Source organism: Xiphophorus hellerii, chromosome 15 (assembly GCF_003331165.1).
Source record: "Xiphophorus hellerii strain 12219 chromosome 15, Xiphophorus_hellerii-4.1, whole genome shotgun sequence".
NCBI classification, from domain to species: Eukaryota; Metazoa; Chordata; class Actinopteri; order Cyprinodontiformes; family Poeciliidae; genus Xiphophorus; species Xiphophorus hellerii.
Window position 1 is genome coordinate 24,264,178 of NC_045686.1, and position 22,223 is coordinate 24,286,400.

Here is a 22,223-nt window from a genome sequence, read left to right on the forward strand (position 1 = left end):
CCATACAGAGGCTGGCATATTGGTCAACTTCCTGCAACAAGTCAAAGCAGATAATCATCTCTAAAAGTCTGGAGCCTCTTGTTTCGAGTCTCCATCTTGGCTTTCTGTTGTAGGCATAACATATGGGTGAAACTGGCACCAGGCTAAATGCTGTAATAAATGCAGAAGAGAACATGTGACACTTTAGAGATAACACCTCAGCCACATACATATTGGTGGCTGGCTGTAATGTGCCTTAACCCAGCATGTGGATTGCTTACAAATGTCACCATAGGCCTATAAAGGAGCTAACGTTTATATGAGGAATCTACACACCCATGTTCCCTAACAAGAGATTAACAAAATGGCGGTGATGGTGATTGTGGTGATGGTGCTCATGTAACCAGTGATGGAGACACTCTGTCCGTCTCCATCCATGTGTCCTTAGGAAACACACTTCACCTGTCTTGCCTGCTGGGGATCAGAGGATCCAGTGGTGCTGGAGCATCAGCGGCAGCCTCACTTCTCTCAGACAGGTAGTTGTAGCTAGGATCCAGTACCTTGTGTGGGAGTGGGTGAATGACTGAATATAGTGTGAAGCACTTTGGGATCCTCTGGATTTCAGAAAGCTCTATTTAAGTACAATCTATGTACCATTTACCATTACCCCACACTAAACCAACTAACCAGGAGAAAATCCCTAAAATCTGACCCAGATCAACCTGTACTGTACAGGTAGCAGTAAGTCTAAGCGAGTTTTCACACCAGGATAATGCTGAAGCTTTGGTCTGATGGGGAATGTCCATAAATTGTTTAGTTCACTTTTACACTTCATGAGTCAAACAGGATCAAACTAGGTAAAAGCTGACAACTAAGAGCATCATGCAAGCCAATGACATATTCAGCCTGTTAGGAACTGCTAAACGGACCTGAGTGTTGCATAGAGTGGACAATGAGTGCATTACAACAAGATCCTGTTGAAATCCCTGAGAATCCAAATGACCGCTTCCTCGTCCAACCAGCTAATAAAAAACACCTTATAGAGATGTAATAATCAGTCAGTGATGGTTCTAGACCAAGTTCAGGGGGGGGCAAGGGAATTTTATTGGGGCACACAGAACATGAAATAAAAGAGAAAGAAATATTTAATTGCTTAATATATTAAGGGTGTTTCTTACCAGCCATGTTCAGTCCATTTTAATTGAACTCAAGTTTGTTTGCCAAGAAAGTCTGGTTCATCTGGGGAAGGGTGAATCCAACTCTGATTCGAATCAAAAAAGCAATCTCTGGTCCACCTACGAACTTAATTTGGTTCGGTTGAAGTGAACTCTGGTGCTGTTCCAATGCATTTAGCATTTTGTGACTGCTAAGTGGGACAGAGACCGCTCCAAATGCAGGAAGCTGGCTACAGCGCAGGCAACCAAAACAAATGAGTGAGTTTAGTGCTAGCACAAGAAATGGCTTGTGGTCTCTTACCAAAGACAAAAATAAATCCTATAGTCGCTAAAATCTGATGTGACTCGATTTTTTCTTACATCTTGAAGAAGGAAGTTGCTCTCAGTGTCTTCTTCAGAGATTTTTGTGTTGTTTTTGTGATTCTTGGTGCAGCGCCACTACAGGCGAGGGGCAAACAAGTTTTTCAAAGAGTTTGGTTGATTCATCACAGTGCAGTGTGTAAGCAAACTAACACAAACTAACCTCACTAACTGAACATATAATAAATGTTGTAATTCTGCGCAACATGTAGAGAGCCTATAGTCCTCAATGTGATTGTTCTGTGTTGACTCACTGTTCACTAAAGGCCACTAGATACAAAAATTATTTTAAAAAGTTGTCTAAATCTCTGATTCTATCTCAGTATGACTCAAGCTATAAATTCAACACCTTCACTGCTAAAGAAAACTCAAAATGTAAAAAAATAAGTTTAATCTGGGAACACTTAGATGCAGTTTTGTGTTAATGCTTATCATGAAAAAAATATTTATTATTTCCTCTTAGGTACAGGGGGCATAGCCAGTGAAAAAATCTACAAGGGTACTGGCCCCCGTTGGCCTCTGCCTAAAACCGCCCATGTGACCAGTCATCCTAGTTGTGATCATTTTAATGATTAAACGGTTTTAAGTACAATTTTAAGACTGATGTTTTGAATTATGGAGTTTTTAGATATTATTTCAGCCTGATATGATACATTAGTGCAAGAAAGTTTTGTTTTTTCTGCTAATCTGCTTTGGACTGGGCAAAACTTCAGTTTCTTTCATGTGACTAGAAAACTAACACCTGTAAACCTTTCATGGTTTTATTATTATCATTTTGTGCCTTCTATATGTTTTAGAAAAAAATGTATATGTTTACAGTAGACACAAATGGGCTGGAGCAAAGCGGAGACCTTTTGTTCACGCCTTTCTCACAAACCCCGCCCCGTCATTTACATGGGCGTTGTGATTGGCTGACTCAGACTACGGTGCCGTCATCGCTCTGGGCGCCCATTCATCTCTGCAATTGGGCGTTGGGCTGTGCATCTTATTAACAACAAGGGACATTTCTCCATTTTGCAGACCGTCTACAGCGAGACGGCCACCAATCTGGGATTTTATTGCTTCGCCTCCCTGAGCAAGCTTTCTCCTGCTGCACTGAAACCCCTCTTCACTCTCTCTGGACTCTGCTCATCATTTTTCCTCGAAATTGTTTTTTTTCCCCTCTGCAAAGAAAGAAACGGACAAAAAGACAGAAGGGGACCGAGAGCATTTGAACAAAGAAGCCTGTGGGTCTTTGTTCTGGGTTATCTTTCTTTTTTTTCTGGATCGATTTGGGTTTCTTTGTTGGAGGATAAAACATGGGAGCGCAACTGTCTAAAGCGCCTGGAAACGCTGAAACTGTGGCTGAAAAGGCCGGGGAGGCTGCTGCTTCACCCAGCAAGACCAACGGACAGGTAAACGAGGTTTTAACAGGCGTCTAGGGTAGAAGCTGCTGGTTGCGGTGGGAGGGGGATGGATGCGCAATCTGTGCGTAAATGTGGAGAAACTGATAGAAAATGCCACTTCTTTGGAGAGATTGCGCTTTCCGTGCAACAGTTTGATATAATTAATGTTCAGATGTGTCTGAGTCGGATTAAAATAGCTTTAATTCTAACCAAAAAACTGGTTCGAAGGCAGCCCCTGATGGATCCTGTTGGAAAGTGAATGAAAAGATGTGAATTAAACATGAACTGGTCGTTTCTGCTGTTGGGGGCGGAGGGTTGATTCTGGAGCAGACCGAGCTGATTTCATGGAGAATGAAGATGTTAGTCAGTGGAAGGCAGAGCCAACAAAAGCAGTGCGCGCTCGGAGCACCACGCCTTTTGTTGCAGATGCTTGGCTGGAAAGCGGAGATGGCAGCCTGTTATCACCCCGGAGGAGGGGTGGGAAGGCGGGGGTCGAGCGCCCCGCAGAGGAGGCGGCGGGTCCTGCAGGCGCTACCGAGCCTTTCACATTCTATTTGTTTACTGTTGGTTTTTAACACATTATCAGGCTTTGGCGCTTGCAATAATAAGTATTATTTTTATTTTTGGTTGTGCCCCTCTGAAGCCTTCACTAACCATATGAAATGTTTACTGGCCACCCGTATGGACATTTCCTGCGGGCGCTTCCTCCAGCGATCTGCTGGGTTAATGAGCATCTGCTGCTTTACTGGACGCCTCAGTCTGAGCGGAAAAAGAGGAACTATGCTGCCTTTTTTGTCTCATTTCCACATAAGTAGCGACCTGCTCCTAAAAACAGAACAAATGTGTGTTTTGTGTGTTCGAGTGGCTTTTGTTTGTGCTGATCTGATGGAGTTTGCTGCCCCCTTGTGTCCGCTGGTGGCACTGTCCGCCACCGAGCCGCTGACCCCCCCTCTCTCTGTTCCTCCTTCACAGGAAAACGGGCACGTGAAAGCAAACGGAGATGCCTCTCCCGCTGCGGCTGAGAACGGCAAGGAGGAGGTGCAGGTGAACGGCAGCGCGGCGGCCGAGGAAAGCCCCAAAGAGGACGGGGAGAAGGCCGAGGCCTCCCCGGCCGAGAAGGACGCCGGAGGCGAGGAGAAAGTAGGTGCAGCGTCTCCGGCGCCCGCCGACGGAGAAGCCGCAGCCAAGCCGGAGGATGGAGCGACACCTTCCACCAGCAACGAGACCCCCAAGAAGAAGAAGAAGAAGTTCTCCTTCAAGAAGTCTTTTAAACTCAGCGGCTTCTCCTTCAAGAAGACCAAGAAGGAGACCGGCGACGGGGCTGAGACCCAGGAGGCAGCAGCCGAGTCGGCAGAACCTGCCAAGGAGGAGGGCAAGGAGGAGACGGCGGCCGCCCCCGAGGAAGCCAAGCCCGTGGAGGGAGAGGCGACCCCAGCTGCGGAGCAGGTCAAGGAGGACGTAGAGAAGAAGCCCGAGGAGGAGGCGACGGCGGCGGCGACAGAACCGGAGAAACCCACCGAGGAGGCTGCAGCCCCGGAGGAGCCCAAGGCAGAGGAGAAAGCGGCCGAGGCCCCGGCAGCGGCAGAGGAGGAGGAGGCCCTACAGGAGGCGGCGTCAGCAGAGACCCCGGCCGCTGCCCCCGAAGCTTCAGAGTAACAACGGAAGAAAATCCCAAACCAAGATAATCAAAGAACATTCCCTGTCCGAGCGACGCCACCTGCTGGCTGTGGAGAACTGCAACCAGGGAGATTTAAAAGCTTTCTTAAAATTTCATTTTTGGTTCCCACTGTCCCTCTTTCCCTCTTTCCCCATACAAAACCCATCTCAGTCTGATACAACCCGGGAGGTGGGTGGCTTCAGCCCAGCTGATCCACGCTCTGCCATATATTTTTACATCAGTATTACCTTTTTATTTGGTTTGTTTCTTCTTATTTTTATACAAAATGTAAACAAAAATAGTAACGGACTGTCCAGGGTGTGATGGAGATGTGGGGGTGGAATTGTAAGCGTGGGGGAGGGGGGCTGGGAATATGTGCCACTGACTATTATACAATGAGTAGCTTTTAAGAAAGAAAACCGAGGGCAACTTTTAGAAACTGCGCTCAGTTTGGAACACTAAGACTTTGTTTTCTACCAGATTCCCGACCCCAGAGGTAGTTAGGGCCTGATATAAACCCATAGGAAGCTGTCCACTCCTCATTAGCTGTACCAGTCAGATTCAGTAGGGTTATGAGTTGTATAGGCTTTATTGTTAATTGTTGGTATAAAAGAAACCCATGTAAGTATGTATAGGCAGGGTGTTTTTAACTGTGATTATTGTACAAAAGAAATCTTGATCTCAAGAAGCACATAAAGGTTTGCAGCTCTTTTATTCCACCTTCTCCTTTTTTGTAAGATACCTACACACACTTACACACTCTGATCTCTTTTTAAGCAGTTGTGAACTGAAAACCAAGCTGTGATGAGTGGTAACCGTTTCTATACTGTGGTATGTTCTCCTGCAGCAGACAGTTCTTTTTCTGGTCGCCTTACCACTTCAGTTTATCGACCTTATCAGATGCAATGTTTGTGTAGCATCTCGTCTTTCTTATCTACTTCCTTTTCTCTCTCTCTCTCTTTTGTAAATACTGGAGAAGCTTCGATTTGACTTAGAGATGGAATGTAACTTTTGTCTACGAAACAGTTGCTATTAAAACCCTCCTGCTTAAGGTGTTCTAATTTTCTGTGAGCACACTAAAAGCAATAATAAATGTGAAGAAAAAGTGAGCTGGATCTCTGGTTATTGAAATGTGACACTTTGTTGGTCTCTGACTTATTAAGGGAACAAACATTTTAGTTTTGACCACACCAAGTAAAAAAAAAAGAGGAATCAAGAAGATGAAGTTCACACCACATGTTTACCGAGAAGAGCAGCAAACATAAGACTGACACTTCTAGAATAAATACCTTCTTAAAGTATTCATCCTTCCAACATTTTGTTCTGTTTTAGCCACAAACTTCAATTTATTTTGTCAGAATTTCTAACTTTGTGTTCATGTGTTCATTCATCCACATAGTGATGAATGAACACATGCTTTACACCAGGAGTGACAGAAATGGTAATTATTCACTTACAACAAATTTATGAGATAAAACAAGTTGGGCACAACACAAATGAGTCAGTTTTATTAACCAGCACTTTAGCATTCTTTAATTCAAATCTTACCAGATTTTTCCAATGATTTTTACTCTAAAGCAGTTCTTAACACATTTGATCGATTTATTAAACTCAACAAATTTTGTTGTTTTTTTCCCCCCAAAACATCATGGCAAAACATTACCTGCAGCTACCCATTAATCAATGTTAGTTGACCTTAAATATATTGCTCATAGCTCTTAAATCTTGTCTCATATGTAGTTGTTTTTTCTCGTGGGACTTTTCAAGTAATGGGATAAAAAAAGGCACATTCTGCAGATTTTTCAGTTAATCCACTTGAGCTTATTTTATACAGTATTAGCAATACAGAAGAAAATGCAAATACATTATACAATTCATAAAAAAAAAAAATACACATTTTCTAACCTGAAATGCGATATCAATTAGCAATCCTTAGCGCTAGTAGCCTTTTGTGAACGCTTGATCATTTGTAGTGAAGGATGCGTCTGCAGCTAAAAAAAAAAAACATCTACATGTGAACAGCTCAGTCATTTCTGCTTGACTTAACATCAACACAGTGTTAGATGATCTGGTGACTATTTTTTTAAACTAACCGATTAATAATTAGATAGTAAAAGATGCTTGACAGAGAAAAACTCTGCCGCTTGGGGATTTGAACATTTATAGAGGTTTTTCATTTTAATGTATGTCGTTTGTACAGTTAGGCTCAAATTTTACAAAATATATACAAGTGTATGTTGTTTGTTCAGCAAGTGGCATGTTTTAGAGTCTTTATTCTCCAGATAATCAGTGACTAAGTTGTTGATTATTTCAATTATAGATTCATCATGATTGATCTGATTCAGCCCGACAAAACAGGCAAAACTCCTTTGCAGGTTTAAGCTCAATATTAATCTACACATTGCTCATCTACAAAAAGTTGAACTGCTTCATTTCATTAAACACATCATTTATTGTTGAGCAGATATAAAAAAAATAGAGAGGTATTTTATTGTGTTAGCTTTTAAAAATGTCATAGTTTTTGGCCTGTTAGTACTTTTGGCTTGATGATTCTGGCCCATGTGACAAAACATCCAACAAGCTGTGAGCCACCATGAGTTATTTATTGGCAGTAAATTCATCTGGTGAGCTGACAGAGAAATAACTGGATGCTACAACCAGGACAGTACTGACAGGAAACTTGTTGGAGGTTGCAGGAGACCTGAATGTGTGTCAGTGTTCACCTTCTAGGAAGATGGCGACCCTAAGCCACAGTTACAATGGAGAGGTTTGCATCAAAACATATCAATGTGTTAAAACAGCCCAGTCCAATTCAGGGGAGATATTAAAGTGGTGTTTACAAATGTCAAAACTTTAAATAAAAACAATAAAAATTTGAAGAAAGTGCGAACATATCTATCTGTAGATGTTTAAAGCTAGTAGAGGAGCAAAGGGTAGTCCTACACCACATGGACTAACTTAGGCTGAAAACAAATGATCGCCACATATTTGTTATTCAAATGAAATTGTTTAATTTTCATTTCATGAAAATGAATAGTTGTTACACTGCCCCAGTATTTGGTAAAACACCTGCTCAACTAAAGCGGCAATTTCATTTATCACCTGGCGACCAGCCCTCCTTATCGACTGGTTCACGGTACAAAACCAGTCAAATAAAGGTTTACTAAGAAGCTCTGGGGGTACAACACAGAAGCTCGGAGGACTCAACTATATACACTGCCTGGCCAAAAAAAAAGTCGCCACCAAAAAATGGTCACACTCTCTAATATTATGTTGGGACCGCCTTTAGCTTTGATTACAGCCCGCATTCGCTGTGGCATTGTTTCAATAAGCTTCTGCAGTGTCACAAGATTTATTTCCATCCAGTGTTGCATTAATCTTTCACCAAGATCTTGTATTGATGATGGGAGAGTCTGACCACTGCACAAAGCCTTCTCCAGCACATCCCAAAGATTCTCAATGGGGGTTAAGGTCTGGACTCTGTGGTGGCCAATCCATGTGTGAAAAAGATGTCTCATGCTCCCTGAACCACTCTTTCACAATGTGAGCCCGATGAATCCTGGCATTGTCATCTTGGAATATGCCCGTTCCATTTGGGAAGACAAAATCCATTGATGGAATAACCTGGTCATTCAGTATATTCAGGTAGTCAGCTGACCTCATTTTTTGGGCACACAATGTTGCTGAACCTAGACCTGACCAACTGCAGCAACCCCAGATCATAGCACTGCCCCCACAGGCTTGTACAGTAGGCACTAGGCGTGATGGGTGCATCACTTCACTTGCCTCTCTTCTTACCCTGATGCGCCCATCACTCTGGAACAGGGTAAATCTGGACTCATCAGACCACATGACCCTCTTCCATTCCTCCAGAGTCCAATCTTTATGCTCCCTAGCAAACTGAAGCCTTTTTTTCTGGTTAGCCTTACTGATTAGAGGTTTTCTTACGGCTACACAGCTGTTCAATCCCAACCCCTTGAGTTCCCTTCGCATTGTGCGTGTGGAAAAGCTTTTGCGTTCACGATTAAACATACTCCTGAGTTCTGCTGTTATTTTTCTTCGATTTGATTTGAGCAAACGTTTAAGTAATCGCCGATCACGATCATTCAGGATTCTTTTCCGACCACATTTCTTCCTGGAAGACGATGGTTCCCCACCATCCTTCCAGTTTTTAATGATGCGTTGGACAGTTCTTAACCCAATTCTAGTAGTTTCTGCAATCTCCTTAGATGTTTTCTCTGCTTGATGCATGCCAATGATTTGACCCTTCTTAAACAGACTAACGTCTTTTCCACGACCACAGGATGTGTCTTTTGCCATGGTTGTTTAAGAAATGAGGAGTTACTCATTGCATCAGCTGGGGTTAAATAACTTGTTGCCAGCTGAAAGATAATCGCCTATGCAGTACTTATCCAATAGGAGGTTTGTACCTATTTGCTTAGTTAAATCCAGGTGGTGACTTTTTTTGGCCAGGCAGTGTATATATATATATATATATACAGTACAGACCAAAAGTTTGGACACACCTTTTAATTCAATGAGTTTCCTTTATATTCATGACTATTGACATTGTAGATTCACACTGAAGGCATCAAAACTATGAATAACACGTGGAAATATGCACTAAACAAAAAAGTGTAAAACAACTGAAAATAGCCCTTATATTCTAGTTTCTTCAAAGTAGCAACCTTTTGCTGTGATTACTGCTTTGCACACACTCTGCATTTTCTTGATGAGCTTCAAGAGGTAGTCACCTGAAATGGTTTCACTTCATAGCTGTGCCCTGTCAGGTTAATAAGTGGGATTTCTTGCCTTATAAATAGTCATGAAAATAAAGAAAACCCATTGAATTAGAAGGTGTGTCCAAACTTTTGGTCTGTACGTACTGTACACATAAAATTGTTACATTTTAATAAGTTTTGCAGTTTAAACCAAACCTAGTTTCACGCAGATAAACAGGTGTTTACCCGTTATTAAATTTGTTGTAATTTATTATTAAATTACAACAAATTTGTGAGACAAATTATTCAACTTTACTGACCAGCTCTTTAACATTCTTTAATTCAAATCTGACCAGATTTTCCCAGGTACTTTTACTCTCTATTCATCAGCTGAACAGGTAAAGGCATGTTAAAAAGACATGTTAAAAAGGCATGTCTTTTTAACATGCAATCGGTTTCGCCTTACATTACATTCTAGATATCTAAAATGCATGCACATTGCTAAAAGCAATGCTAGCCAACAAATACACTCTAATGTTTATACTTAAACCTCCTGTCATGTTTGTTTCTGAGGTACAGCAATAATGTTCATGGGTCAATTTGACCCAGGGAGTGTTTAAGATTGGGATGCCAGTGCCACTTTTCCTTTTGGACAGTGCGCCCCCATGCGGCTTAATGCTTTCACTACACAAAGTTGCAACAAAAAATTCAACATCACACAAACAGTATAAAACGTTTTATTGACAAATTTAAAATATGAAAATTTCAATCAAAAGCAGGAAATGTTCATTTTCAGATTCCGCCCTGGAACACTATGCAGTATATAAGTATACAGTTTTACATACTTACATCTAAAACATGAGGTAACAGAAGACAGACTAAAATATACAGGAAAGGATTTCTGGCAAAAATGAAACGGAGAATGCTGAGATTTATGTATCAAAAAACATGAGATTCACAATAAATATAACGCTCTAGAAAACATCTCAGCAAAGAGACAGATCCATGACAACGGACAGTACTAGTTGGGTCAAACATGGTTAAGATGGAGTCCAGGTCCAGTAGTACCTGGAGACTTCAGGTGCTGCTGGTCTGCTCGGTCTTCACCGTTCTGCAGGGCGATGGGAAGAATACATTAACATGTCAATGAGCAGAAGTAAACATTTGATGCACTTGAGTTAAATGTGCAAACAGAGTGTTCAACAGGGCTTCCACACAAGGTCTGCTGTATAATTACACTGTTTAGACTCTTCTAGAGCTTTTCTGATTGTTCACTTCAGGATTTCTTTTTTGAAAAAGGCCATTGTTACCCTTTGGATTCAACCTTTTCTGAGCCGCTGTCTTTTGTCTTATCCTCTTCTTTCACATCTAAAACATGAGGAAACAGAAATATTTATTATCAGCTATTAAATCACATACAACTACATTTCATTCTTGCCTATGCATCCAGTTAGTGACCTGCTTTCTTCTCCTCGCTTTCCTTCTCCTCGTCCACTTTTGGTCTTTTGGCGCTCTTCTTGTGATTGGCTGTGTTCCTCCTGCCGCCCTGTCCCCTCATCCTCAGAGTCAGAGAACTCTTCATCACAGGCTATCCTCTTATCTGTGGCACGAACTGCAATCACACAAAGAATACTTTCATAAGCCACTTACATAAATTCTGACTACAAAGACCCAGTAAACACATCTGTCACAGACTCTATTTGGTCTATTTCTATAGAATCAAATCACAACAAATGTCGTCTCAAGGCACATTACAACACAAGTCATTTGTCTCATACATTCCAACTGGTCCTGGTTATCAAACAGCACATTAAGGTCAGTTTAGAATTCAAATTGCTTCAAAAAGTTTCTAAGGACACCCAGAGGACTGCATTGAGTCATTGGCTTGAGGCATTCGCTCCTCCTGAACCAGCAGGGGGCGACAGTAGACTGTCTCTTGTGTCATTGATTTCAGAGCAATTCTTCATTCTGAACATGCATGTAGTGACAGGAGAGAGGAAGAACTCCAGCAGAACCAAGGGTCTAAAATTTGAGTGATTTAATCTTTAAATCATTTTATGATCCCATGTGACAGCACATGTGAATACACTGATATCTATTGATGCTCTGGTGGAACGACTGGCAGAAAAAGTAGTAAAAATAACACTTCCGATAACACTGTCAGATTTTTTTTTTACATTAATTGAGACAATATATCAAACTTCTTATCATGATAAGACATTTTTCACAATAAACAATACTATTAAATGCCCATCCCTGGTTTATATCAAGGCGATTTGTCTAAGCTTGTGACTGAAGCAGAGGACAGCCTTACTGGACAAGCGTTTGTCAGGGTCCTCAGTGTCCTCGTCCACCGTGTCCTCTGGGACAGCGTCCTCTGGGATGGCCTGCATCTGGACCCCAGGGGCGTGAGGCAGCATCCGCAGGTTCTCAAACAGCCGCTGTCTGAAAGGTCATAGTTCAACACTGACAAACATGCTCTGATCAAACGGTCAACAGCGGTATGAATGTTATTACTGATCTCTAGATGGGCTGCCGGTGCAGAAATCAACCATACATACTTGATCTTGTCCATGTACTCCATTGTGTTCTGGTTTGTCATGTTGGAGGGGCTGATGTGCAGCTTGAAGTCAGGTCCAAAGTACTCAAAATAGTCATTGTATGGAAGTTCTGCAACAGGAGAGGCAGAGAAGAAGAAGCCACAATAAAAATACGAGAAACAGAGGGAGAAGAACCAATCCATTCAATCACCTCCTGAACTTGCTTCATCTTGCTCTTGCTCTCTAGTGTTAGTGCTGATTGTCCTGGAAAACCTTACAGAATTTCACAGTTTTGTCAGAATTGGAAGAAAAAAAGATCAGATTGTGGTGATACCCTGACCAGCCTTGTAACACCTGGAAGTGAGCAGCTGCTGAGCTCATCATACAAACTACTTCTCAGAGAAATGCTGATAAAAACATTGTTAAAGGGTTAATAGAGGAGCCATGTTGAGATGACTTCCTGAAGGCAGAGTCTCAGAAAGAACAAGAGCTTCTTAAAGAGAAACAGGCCCAATTTCAACATGTTAAATCAGCAAGTAAAATTTATTTTAAGTCATATTTGACATATATTTTAACATAATACATTACAACATCTGAAGGGTAACACAGTTACTTGATTATGCTATAAAAGGCACTGTGTGCCTAGCAAAGACATAATACTGCTACTTTAAAGGTGCAGTATGTAACTTTGATAAAGAATATTTGTTAAAACTGTCACCATGTTGTGAAAGTATGAGACAAATAATCTCAATACTCTCTCATAAAAGATCTCTTCCCTATGCTGCTATTACAGTCTGAACAAACGCAAAGCTTGAGACAAAAAACAACCAATCAGAGCCAAGAGAAAGGTATTAGCGCCGTCAATCATCCTGATGTAACGATTGTTGGCAAGGTAAACCAACAGACATAGCATTCTAGAACGTTCTGCCAAGCACCACAGAGCAAACGCTGTTGAGGCAAGTTATGTGACAAAGGTCACCACGCCAGGACTCGAACCTGTGACAGTCATGTTGAGGACTAACCTTAAGAAGGGTTGTGCTTTTATCCCACAGTACCCCACTAGCTAACTATTCTGATTAGCTTGCATGTTTTAGCTGCGCCAATTATTTGTCCAGCGCAAAATGTTCTCAGAACATGTCTCCTAAAATACAGAAAGCTTCTTCATTTCTCTCTGAAAGAATGACTTGGCACAGAGCTACCAGAGGTCATCAGCACACACACACACACACCCGTCATGAGTCCATCTCATGATAGTAAGTCTAAAACAACCTCACTCAGATAATGTAAGAATGAAATTTGAAAACTGACACTAGAGAAGTTTGACACCATAATGGCTGTTCAAAGCTGATAGGAAGTGCTTTAGGTCATTTTCACAGCAACTGATGAATGACCAGCAACGAACCATCAGGGATGTCTGTATCCAGAGCGACAGCCGTCTCATAGGTCCAGCAGCGAGCCACATTCCGGATCGTGTATCCTCCTCCACCCAGCATCAGCAGTGGGAGGTTAAACGACTTAATGTACTCCACACACTTGGCGTGACCTGGTTGGACACGGGGACAAACGTCAAAAATTTCCTGGAAGCTTCACCAGCTTGGACAGTGTGTGGTGTGTCTCTGGACCTCGGATGGTGAGGTTGAAGCAGCCGAGGCGGTCTCCAGACAGAGAGTCGGCGCCACACTGGAGCACCACGGCGCTGGGCCGGTACATCTCCATCACCTTGGCCATCACCTGCAGGATCACAGGGCACAATTCCTTTCAGAGAGGAATTTTATGCTTCTGGTTTCCAATTTCTGCTGAAGACAGGAGTCAGTGTTTGTGGAGAGTACAGTCAAAAATTCAGCTGAAGGCCTTCCCTCCATATAAACATCTCTAACAGAGAGAAACAAACACAGACGACTTTGTGGGTAATATAAATGTTTGAAAAGCACAGCTATAGATTGTAACAGTTTCTGCAGGTTTCACCAGCTGAAATGTAAGACTTTTTAAGATCATTATGAATGAAATTTAAGATCTGTATCGCAACAGTAACAAAAGAAAATTGCATATTGCTAACTAGCTAGCTGGATGTTGGCACACGACTCAATATACAATGTATAAGACATTAAATAGTCCTACCACAACAAAATGCAAGACTTGTGATTAACATATTAAATGCCAACATACATTTTTTAAAGTGAATTTAAGCGTCTCTGCTCTTGGTGCACGTGTTCTACCAACTAGCAGTGATTTAAATGAATAAACTCTTGGATAGTAAAACACTATGGAGAGATTTGTGATGCATTTCAGGAAAGTAAAACTCTTTTCTGACCACCATTACTTCCTGCTTTACTCAATGAAAAAAGAGCCTTTGATATTGGTTGTGTTAAGGTGCCAACTGTGTGCTCAATATCAGTAGTTATGTTTGCATTGACCGTATAATTGAGCAATTTGACATTCTGAAAATGAATTAGCTTAGTGGAGAAACACCATTTTCAAACGTTTTGGCGCTAGGATAAGGTTATAAAGAAACCTATAAAGAAATTGGTTTATTTCGTAAAACTGCAATGGAAACACTTTTTTTGTGTCACACGAGTCACATGATCAACAACCATTATGTTGCCACTGGTGCAAAAAAAACCCCCACAAACACAAGAAATATCAGAAATATCATTAAAATATTTCTTGTTGGGTCAAGAAACAATTTCCCAACAAGAAATATTTTTCAAAAGTTTGCGCACATTTTTAATGCAAATGAAGCCAATGTGTCGCTTGTTAACCCTTTAGTTTTTTCCACTTCAAAATGGCCACCTCCACTCAGAGCCCAGAAATTATCTCACCCAGTCAGAGTGCTGGTCATTAGCAATTTCTTAGACAAACGTCAGACAAAGTTTTGAAGACATAACTAATAGTAGTGGAAGGTAGAAAAATGTCCAGGTTTCTACGAACAGGTTTGAAGATTTGCCCGTAGGACTCGTCGTCGATGCCAGTCCCTCAGTGGGAAGTTGACAGCGTAATATTTGCCTTTTCCAGCTCCGATGTCCTGAAACACAACACAAACACCTGATCAGCTTGTAATTTTCAGAAACAGTATGCTTCCATCTTGATCTTGCTCCAAACATCCTTTCCTACATTAACCAGCTCCCAGCGGGAGCCGATGTTTTCCTGTCTCTATCCTGAGGCCGGATGTTTTCTGTCAACTCCTCACCCTGAGGTCTCCGGTTCCAGGGAAGTACTCCCCGTATTTATGAAAGGACACGGTCATGACTCTGTCTGTGGTGTAGAATGCCTCCTCTACTCCATCGCCATGATGGATGTCAATATCAATGTAGAGCACCCTCTGGTGGTACCTGGGGGAAACAACAAGACATAACCAGGTCTGGATAAGCACAACAGCTGGAGATTTGTTTCCTTTCTAAAAATGCTGGATGATAATCTTACTTGAGCAGCTCCAAGATGGCCAACACAATGTCATTGACGTAGCAGAAGCCTGAAGCTTCAGACTTCTTGGCGTGGTGCAGTCCTCCGGCCCAGTTCACTGCAATGTCCGTCTGCTGCCGGTTCAACTTCACCGAGCCAGCTACGCAGAACAGAAGGTGCTTCATTAAAGAGAAAGATCGGAGGTACAAATGTCTCTAACTGCTCTATTTCTAGGAAGTAACTTATGGTAAATCTTCTACATAGAAGCTTGTATCAACTGGTGTGCAGGTCAAATCTGATGAGAACTATTTGTATCTGAAACAGTGAAGCATCCTTCTTGCCATTACAATCAGTTTACCGATTGGCTTTTAGCATTTTAAGACTTTTTTTTTTTTAGATGCTTGTTTCCACTCCTGTCAACAAATTTAATAGATAAAAATCCAAAAGGTTTTAAACACCATTGAAAAATATCCAAAACATAGACCGGAAATTTAATTTTTTCATCCCAATTCCTCAAAGCAGGAAACGCTGGTCAGTCAACAGAAAAAGTGTTGCACTGATAAAGTAATCATCGCTGCACCAGCACACCACTCCATATCGATTCATCTATACATCATAATAATTCATGACCAACAACAGGCATTAGTTAATATTTTAATGCATTATTTTGTATCAACACCAACAATAATTTCCTAGACAACCAGGTAAATGGCAGCCTGGCAGTTATCTCCTTGCAATTCTCATCTCCCTTCAATGCTCCATCTGGGATTTCTCCCATCGAGTTTGATTTGAGTTTCAACCGACTCAATGAAGGAGTTGTGAAAGATGAATTTGATTTTCTGTGCCGTTTTATGACTGAAGTCTGCTTGTGTTTGTAGTTTGGCAAAGGCAGTGGAGGAAGTGAACGAAGCTGTTCAGTCCACGTTGGATACGTTTCAAAATACGGAGCAATTAAAGTCAGAGGAATAGGAATGTATAAGATATTTTATTGCTGGAAAAGAAATGATGGCCCTATTCCCTATGGGGTTTGGGTTAGGTCTAATTAACAACCATCTAGCATAGCTTTCTTCACGATCGAGCTGGCAAGTTAAATACGTTGGTCTAGATCCTCTGGATGAAGCAAAGTGTAGAACAAGGGACTCCTTTCACCAGGCTGGGTGACCAGGTCATCAAACTACTGATGTTTTAGTTCCAACTGGACAACGACTCGGACTGAATTCCCATCCAAGTACATTGTATCTCCATTTACACAGAGATGTAACATGAGCAAGCTTTCAACATCACATGTCAATCTGAGAATTAGCAGAAATATGCCCCTCTGGAATAAAGGGCTCAAATTACCAGCAGTTACCCGTGGATTGAAGAAATTAATGCATTTTAATGACAAAATCCATAATGTCTCTATGCATGCAGCCCATTATAATTGGGACTCACTCACCAGCAGAGCCCCCTGCAGACAGCTGGCAGAACTCAAACAAGCCGTCAAACACAGGGCAGTCCTCCCCAACGTTGACTGGAAGGAAGTCATAAAAAACTTTGTCAACTATACTCAAAATAATTAAGGTATCCAAACTTTCACCTGCATTCTAAAAATGCTCTAAAAGAGACAGTGAACTCTCACATCGCTGCATCTGCTTGCTGAACTCAGACATGTTGTCCGGCCGGATGGATCTGAGGAACTTGATGTAGTCGTCACTGTGGTACTTGGTCATCTCATCTGCAGTGGCTTTGTGTGGTCGCTGAGGGCCAAACACACACACTCAATGAGAACTCAGACATGAGGTGACAGACTTTAGTTTCAATTAAGCAATGAGAGACAGAACTGTTGAGTCGTACACAGACAACATACATAGACCTCCATCTTTCTGTACAGCCCGTAGTTCAGAAGAAGGTTGTGGGTCATCCGGATGCGGTGCGGCTTCATGGGATGACCTTGTCCGTAGTAATAATTTCCTATGTCACCTGCAAAGCAAATAGGGGATCAGTTTAAAGTTAAGCTTCTGACTTTGTCATGTTCTTTGTTCAGTTCAGAGTATAAAAATGTTATCGTAATGTCAATGTTTCAGAAAACTGTTCAAATAATAAATTAATTAGCTATAGCCGAAAACGGGTTTATTTAACAGCATTATATAGTCATTTGATCCAAACTGATTTCAAATTAGCAAGTTACTTAACCGGTCTGTGTGATGGTTAAACCCAAAACAGCCCTCATGCAACTTCATTTCCTGTTTTTCAGTTTCTTTATTTCATTCATTTGCAGTTTAAAATGAACATGTCACATGTTGACAAAAAAATTTTCAATGAAAAAGAAATCTTGTATTTTAACCCAATGTGTGTATATATAAAGAAAATAAATAAAAACGCTCTTTGTAATAATACAGCACTCTACTGAATTAATATACGCCATTATACCTTGATAACATATTTTATTATTTTATTAAAAGTAAAAATCCAACTACTCTCTTTGCTTTCTTTTAGACAGATTGTTCCACAGATTTGTTCGATAAACAGAAGTACAACTTTCCATCTGTTTAATTCTGACTCTGTTTTTTTTTAATCTCTGATCCTCTCAAATTACAAATGTCTATTTTAATAAAACTTTTTTGCAGATGTGCTGGTAATATACTATTATGCATTTTGAACATTTTGTCATTCATCCAAACACAATGACATGTCAGTTTGCAATAAATGTTTGTTGATTGGTTTAAATAATTTGTTCTCATTGTAAGTGCACTCATTTAGTTTATCTATGTATTTTTTAGGCCCGGGACTTAAATGAGTTAATTTTGATTAATTATTGCATAGATCTTACCGCGCTAAAAATGTTCGCCAGTCAGCCACAAATTAGGAAAGGTAGAGTTGATCAGTCACTGCTCTCCAAGTGCATTTAAATGCCAACAAACTGCCAGGTATAACTGAGGTGAATGGCGGTTTTTCTGAATACATATGCACCCTACACTTCGCTTCAGATTTTGGAGTTCCTTGCATAAAGAAGACAGTTTTTTCTCCAATTTATGTTGTGAAATCCCAAGAATATATATGAAGGTTTGTGGCTGAAATGCAAGATATGAGAAATGGAGGAGGGGGTTGGTGAATACTTTTCATAAAGGACATGTTTTTCCCTGGTAGTAATAAAACAAGAGAAAACAGTTCAGTAACATCCATCCTGTCATCCATCCAAAGAGAAAGGAAAGCTTGATATAATAATATCCAACTGTATGGCTAATAAATGAAGGCAGATGTATCTTTGGTGCATTTCTTGTCAAGGCATTTACTAAACGTGAATTTCGAAACTCTGTGGACGCACATCTTCTTTTGGATTTTGCCCATGGATGTTTTCAAGAGGCGCAAGAACTTTTTTAAGATATAATAAATTGAAATACATTTGTTGACATAATCACTTCCGTTTAAACAAACCAATAGTTATGATACAAGAACATTTCCCAAAGATACAAGACAACACAAAGCAATCAGATATGAGTGCAGCAAGTCTGTAATACATTTTCTTTTACTCTTTCTTCACCAACTTCATTAAAGCATCAGCGTGCAGAGTTCCTCATCAATTTGATTGCACTCATTTGAAAATAGCAACGACTAAACAGCATGGAGATAAAATCCCCAGGGCAAATGCAGCTCATGTAACTGAATTAGGATAATTTCTGGATTCAATTAGCTGCCTTCGTCTTATCAAGTTATATTTTTTAAATAATTATTAGTATACACGTATTTATTATCTCACACTTAATTCCAGCATGTTTGAAATATTTTGGTAGCCATTTTCGTAGTTAAGCTTTAAGTTAGTTGAAATGTAGAACGCTGAGTGACTGAGCTCCGTGGACGCCATTGAGCCATCGTTAATCAGGCTACTTGCGTGTTGCTAGTTAGCTGTCGCTACAATCACCTGCAGCAGCTATTAGCTTCATGGCTAATGTTAGCCTGCCAGATGCAGCAGTAATTCGTCACATACCGTCGTAGTAGTAGCAGACCTTCTTCTTGGTCCCACCTGCTGTGGTGTAAGCCATGTTAGAAGCAGCTCTTTTGGACCAAAAAGTTTCGAATTTATTTTATCAAACGGCAAAGAGGATGGGCGACATGAACACGACGCTGCTTGGTAGGAGGAGCAACTTCTGGACGGGGCGGAAAGGCGAGGACAGGCGACCCGCTGACAGGGCCGGTGGCACCGGGACCGTCTCAGCGACGGAGATTTTAAGAGCCACAATTTTTTAAGATCATAGATTAAATGTTGCTAACATTTGTTAATAAGCTTTTAAAATAAAATAAACTTTATGTTTAGTTGTAAAAACTAACTGTGGAAAAATCTAACTTTTAACTTCAGTGCATCTATTCATCGAGATAGAAAAGAAAATTGAAAAATAATTGTTTTAAACAGGATTGTGATTGCACAACTATTACAATATTCAAATCCATTTTCGCCAGCAGGACAGGGTTGAGTTTTCTTCTGAAACGTGTCACATGGTTTGAACCCAAAGTGAGACAAAACGTTGACCTCTTTAAATCATCCAGATGTCTGTCTCCTCCATCATACCCACAGATTTTCTGTAGGATTTATGAACCTCTTTCTTTTGATATCTGATCAGTTAATTAATAAAATTAACTGAGGCTGTGTTTTTAACCCCTTGATCCTCAGGACACTATCCTCCACTTATAGTCAGTCAATTATGAGCTAGATAGAAATGAACACTGAGCCAAGACTCCTGTTTGATCATTTATCCTATCATATTCTGCTGATTTCTCCAATTACTTTGAAGGAGATGGCTTTCTTTTATTCCATATTTTATTACAGCTTCTCTGCTTGAACAGAAAGAAGGAAATAAAGTTTACCAGTAATAAGCTTAGTTTGTATGCAGTATTGATTGAAGTGGCTCATAAATTATTCCCATTTACCCTCCATTCCCCTGTGCTTAATACTTTTGTACTGCGGTAAATGATTTTTAATCCATTCTGCATAGTCTGGGCCCATTTTTTTAAAACATTTGTGAAAATTGAACCTGATTAGGAAGGTGGAATCAGATATTTCATTTTCCTGTAATATGATTTCCTCTCCTTTCACACAGTCACTGTTTCCCACTCACTGCAAGCCAGGAACAGCTTTCCATTTAGTCTCAATGTTTAATTCAGATAATTCAGATGACACTTTTGATTGATGTGTTATCGGCACTCTTGTTAAACCACTCAAAGTGCGACTTGGAAAAAAACTAAAAACTTTTTTCTCTAATTGGAGTTTGCACATCCAGACTTTCCTGTATTGTCTGCTAACTTGACAATAGTTTCTCTTTTGTTGGGCATCAACGGATCCTCAGCACCTTTGTTGAATTAAGTCTTATGACAACATTGCTTGGTCTCTAAAGTGAATCAGTTGATGCAATGTGTCTAATATGCTGCCATCCCACCATATTTTATTGCTTTGTCTGGAGTAAAAAAGTCCAACATTTTTGATTTTATGATCTGCAAAATGACCTTCCCACTGGAAACACCTACTATAAAACAGAGCAAGCTAAGTGTGTTCAGCTGTAGAATCTAGTAGTTTTAAAAGTAAAGCATTAAAAATAACAGTGTTTTAGTTTGCAATGTGTTTTTCACATGGAAGGAGAGCCACCACCACCATGCCATACATTACCATGAATTTTGTGGTTAATAAAAAGGCTGTCACTATTATTGACCCAGGTTATGAAGGTCAGTGCTTTATGGTCAATGTAACCGTCTATAAATTAATTCTAAAGTTCTGGGGAAACAACAGCATTGTCACAAAATCATAACAAAACAAAGGAAGCTAATATGAAGAAAGCACAAATTACAGCAATGGCCTCTTGTGGAGCATTGATGGCAACTTCTATAGAGAAATCTGTTTGGATGAGTGGTGGAATTGGTATATGATGCGCTCCACCTGACACAGAATTGTCTAATAATTTCTTAGTTATAATTTTCAGCCATTTTTTATGCCTGGATAGATTTATGGGGTCTGGCTTCTTGTGGGGCAGAATTATGAAGAACCCTTCAAATCAACGACTTAAAAGTCGGAAAAATTTGATGTGACTGTTCAGACAGCAGATGCTTTAAAAACAATATGTGACAGATACATAACCTGATTTAGGACCACATTTGGGGCCAGGCAATTCAGATTTTTTTTGTGAGGTGAAATGATTGGAATTGGGCCGACAGTTGGAATTGTCAAATTGTCTGGCCCAATTGTCCAGTTGTCTATCAATGGACCTATTGGTCAACAATGAGATCAAGTCAAATATGGGCCTCATTGTTGTGTCATTGTAACCATTCTTTCCTTTGTTTGTCACTTCATACCTCACACTGTCCCCATCCCCTGTGTCATGTGCTCCAGCCTTTATCCAAACCTTGTCTTCCAGTGATTTTGACCTACTTTGTATTCTGGATTTTCATCTACCTTTGTTTTGGATTCTTTGGTTTGGCTTGGACTTCTGTGTACTGAGTGGAAAATATATTAAAGGATTACTGATTTTATGCAACTGGGAAGGGTCTTTTATTTTAGTCCTCTCTTCCATGCCTTCTATCAGTTCTTCATTTGCCAGATGCCTTTAGTAAAGACATAGGTTAAAGACAAAGGCATAACCACTTTTAAATTGTTAGTATTTCACCATTTTTGATATGAAACAAAAAGAATGGAGACTACAATGAACCTCTGATATTCACGGGAGTTAGGGACTAAAGCAATCTATAAATAGTTGAACTCAACAAATATATGCATCTGGCTTTTAACACTCTATTTTAATGGTTCAAACACCAGTATGCACAATATGCACATATACAGTATGTCTACCATAAAAGCTAACATCTACAGTCTTGCATATCTCCAAGGCAAAAGAGTGATGTTCCTGGGTTGGCTGCTTTGCAATCACCGACCAAGAGTGTGCCAAATAGCATTGCATCTACTTAATTGTAAAAGTCTAAATTTACTTTCACTTGCACAATACACAATGAGGTGACACAATACACAACAACTGGCCAGAAAAATG

The 22,223-nt window shown here is 40.4% G+C and overlaps 2 protein-coding genes across 2 annotated transcripts; one reads left to right on the forward strand and one right to left on the reverse strand.

Annotated features, from left to right (window-relative positions):
- The first annotated feature begins 2,481 nt into the window (after positions 1 to 2,481).
- Positions 2,482 to 5,665, forward strand: marcksa (myristoylated alanine-rich protein kinase C substrate a). The gene is made up of 2 exons (XM_032585429.1): positions 2,482 to 2,908; positions 3,872 to 5,665. Exons 1-2 carry the CDS (start codon positions 2,813 to 2,815, stop codon positions 4,553 to 4,555), a joined length of 780 nt encoding a protein of 259 aa, XP_032441320.1. The 5' UTR covers positions 2,482 to 2,812; the 3' UTR covers positions 4,556 to 5,665.
- A 4,333-nt stretch (positions 5,666 to 9,998) lies between these two features.
- On the reverse strand, positions 9,999 to 19,370 carry LOC116734319 (histone deacetylase 2). Its single transcript, XM_032585641.1, is given in 16 exon segments — positions 9,999 to 10,388; positions 10,588 to 10,645; positions 10,736 to 10,830; positions 10,832 to 10,889; positions 11,592 to 11,722; positions 11,839 to 11,947; positions 13,220 to 13,360; positions 13,440 to 13,548; positions 14,746 to 14,784; positions 14,786 to 14,839; positions 15,005 to 15,146; positions 15,238 to 15,376; positions 16,655 to 16,729; positions 16,838 to 16,955; positions 17,066 to 17,178; positions 19,184 to 19,370. Coding segments are annotated over 16 exon segments (1,470 nt in total). The 5' UTR covers positions 19,239 to 19,370; the 3' UTR covers positions 9,999 to 10,354.
- Between the last annotated feature and the right edge of the window lie 2,853 nt (positions 19,371 to 22,223).

What these genes read in the sequence shown, in the direction of transcription:
- marcksa (XM_032585429.1), top strand. Translation starts at nt 2,813, where the DNA reads ATGGGAGCGCAACTGTCTAAAGCGCCTGGAAACGCTGAAACTGTGGCT. An exon ending in CCAGCAAGACCAACGGACAG is followed by an intron (nt 2,909 to 3,871) that starts GTAAACGAGGTT and finishes CCTCCTTCACAG; the next exon opens with GAAAACGGGCACGTGAAAGC.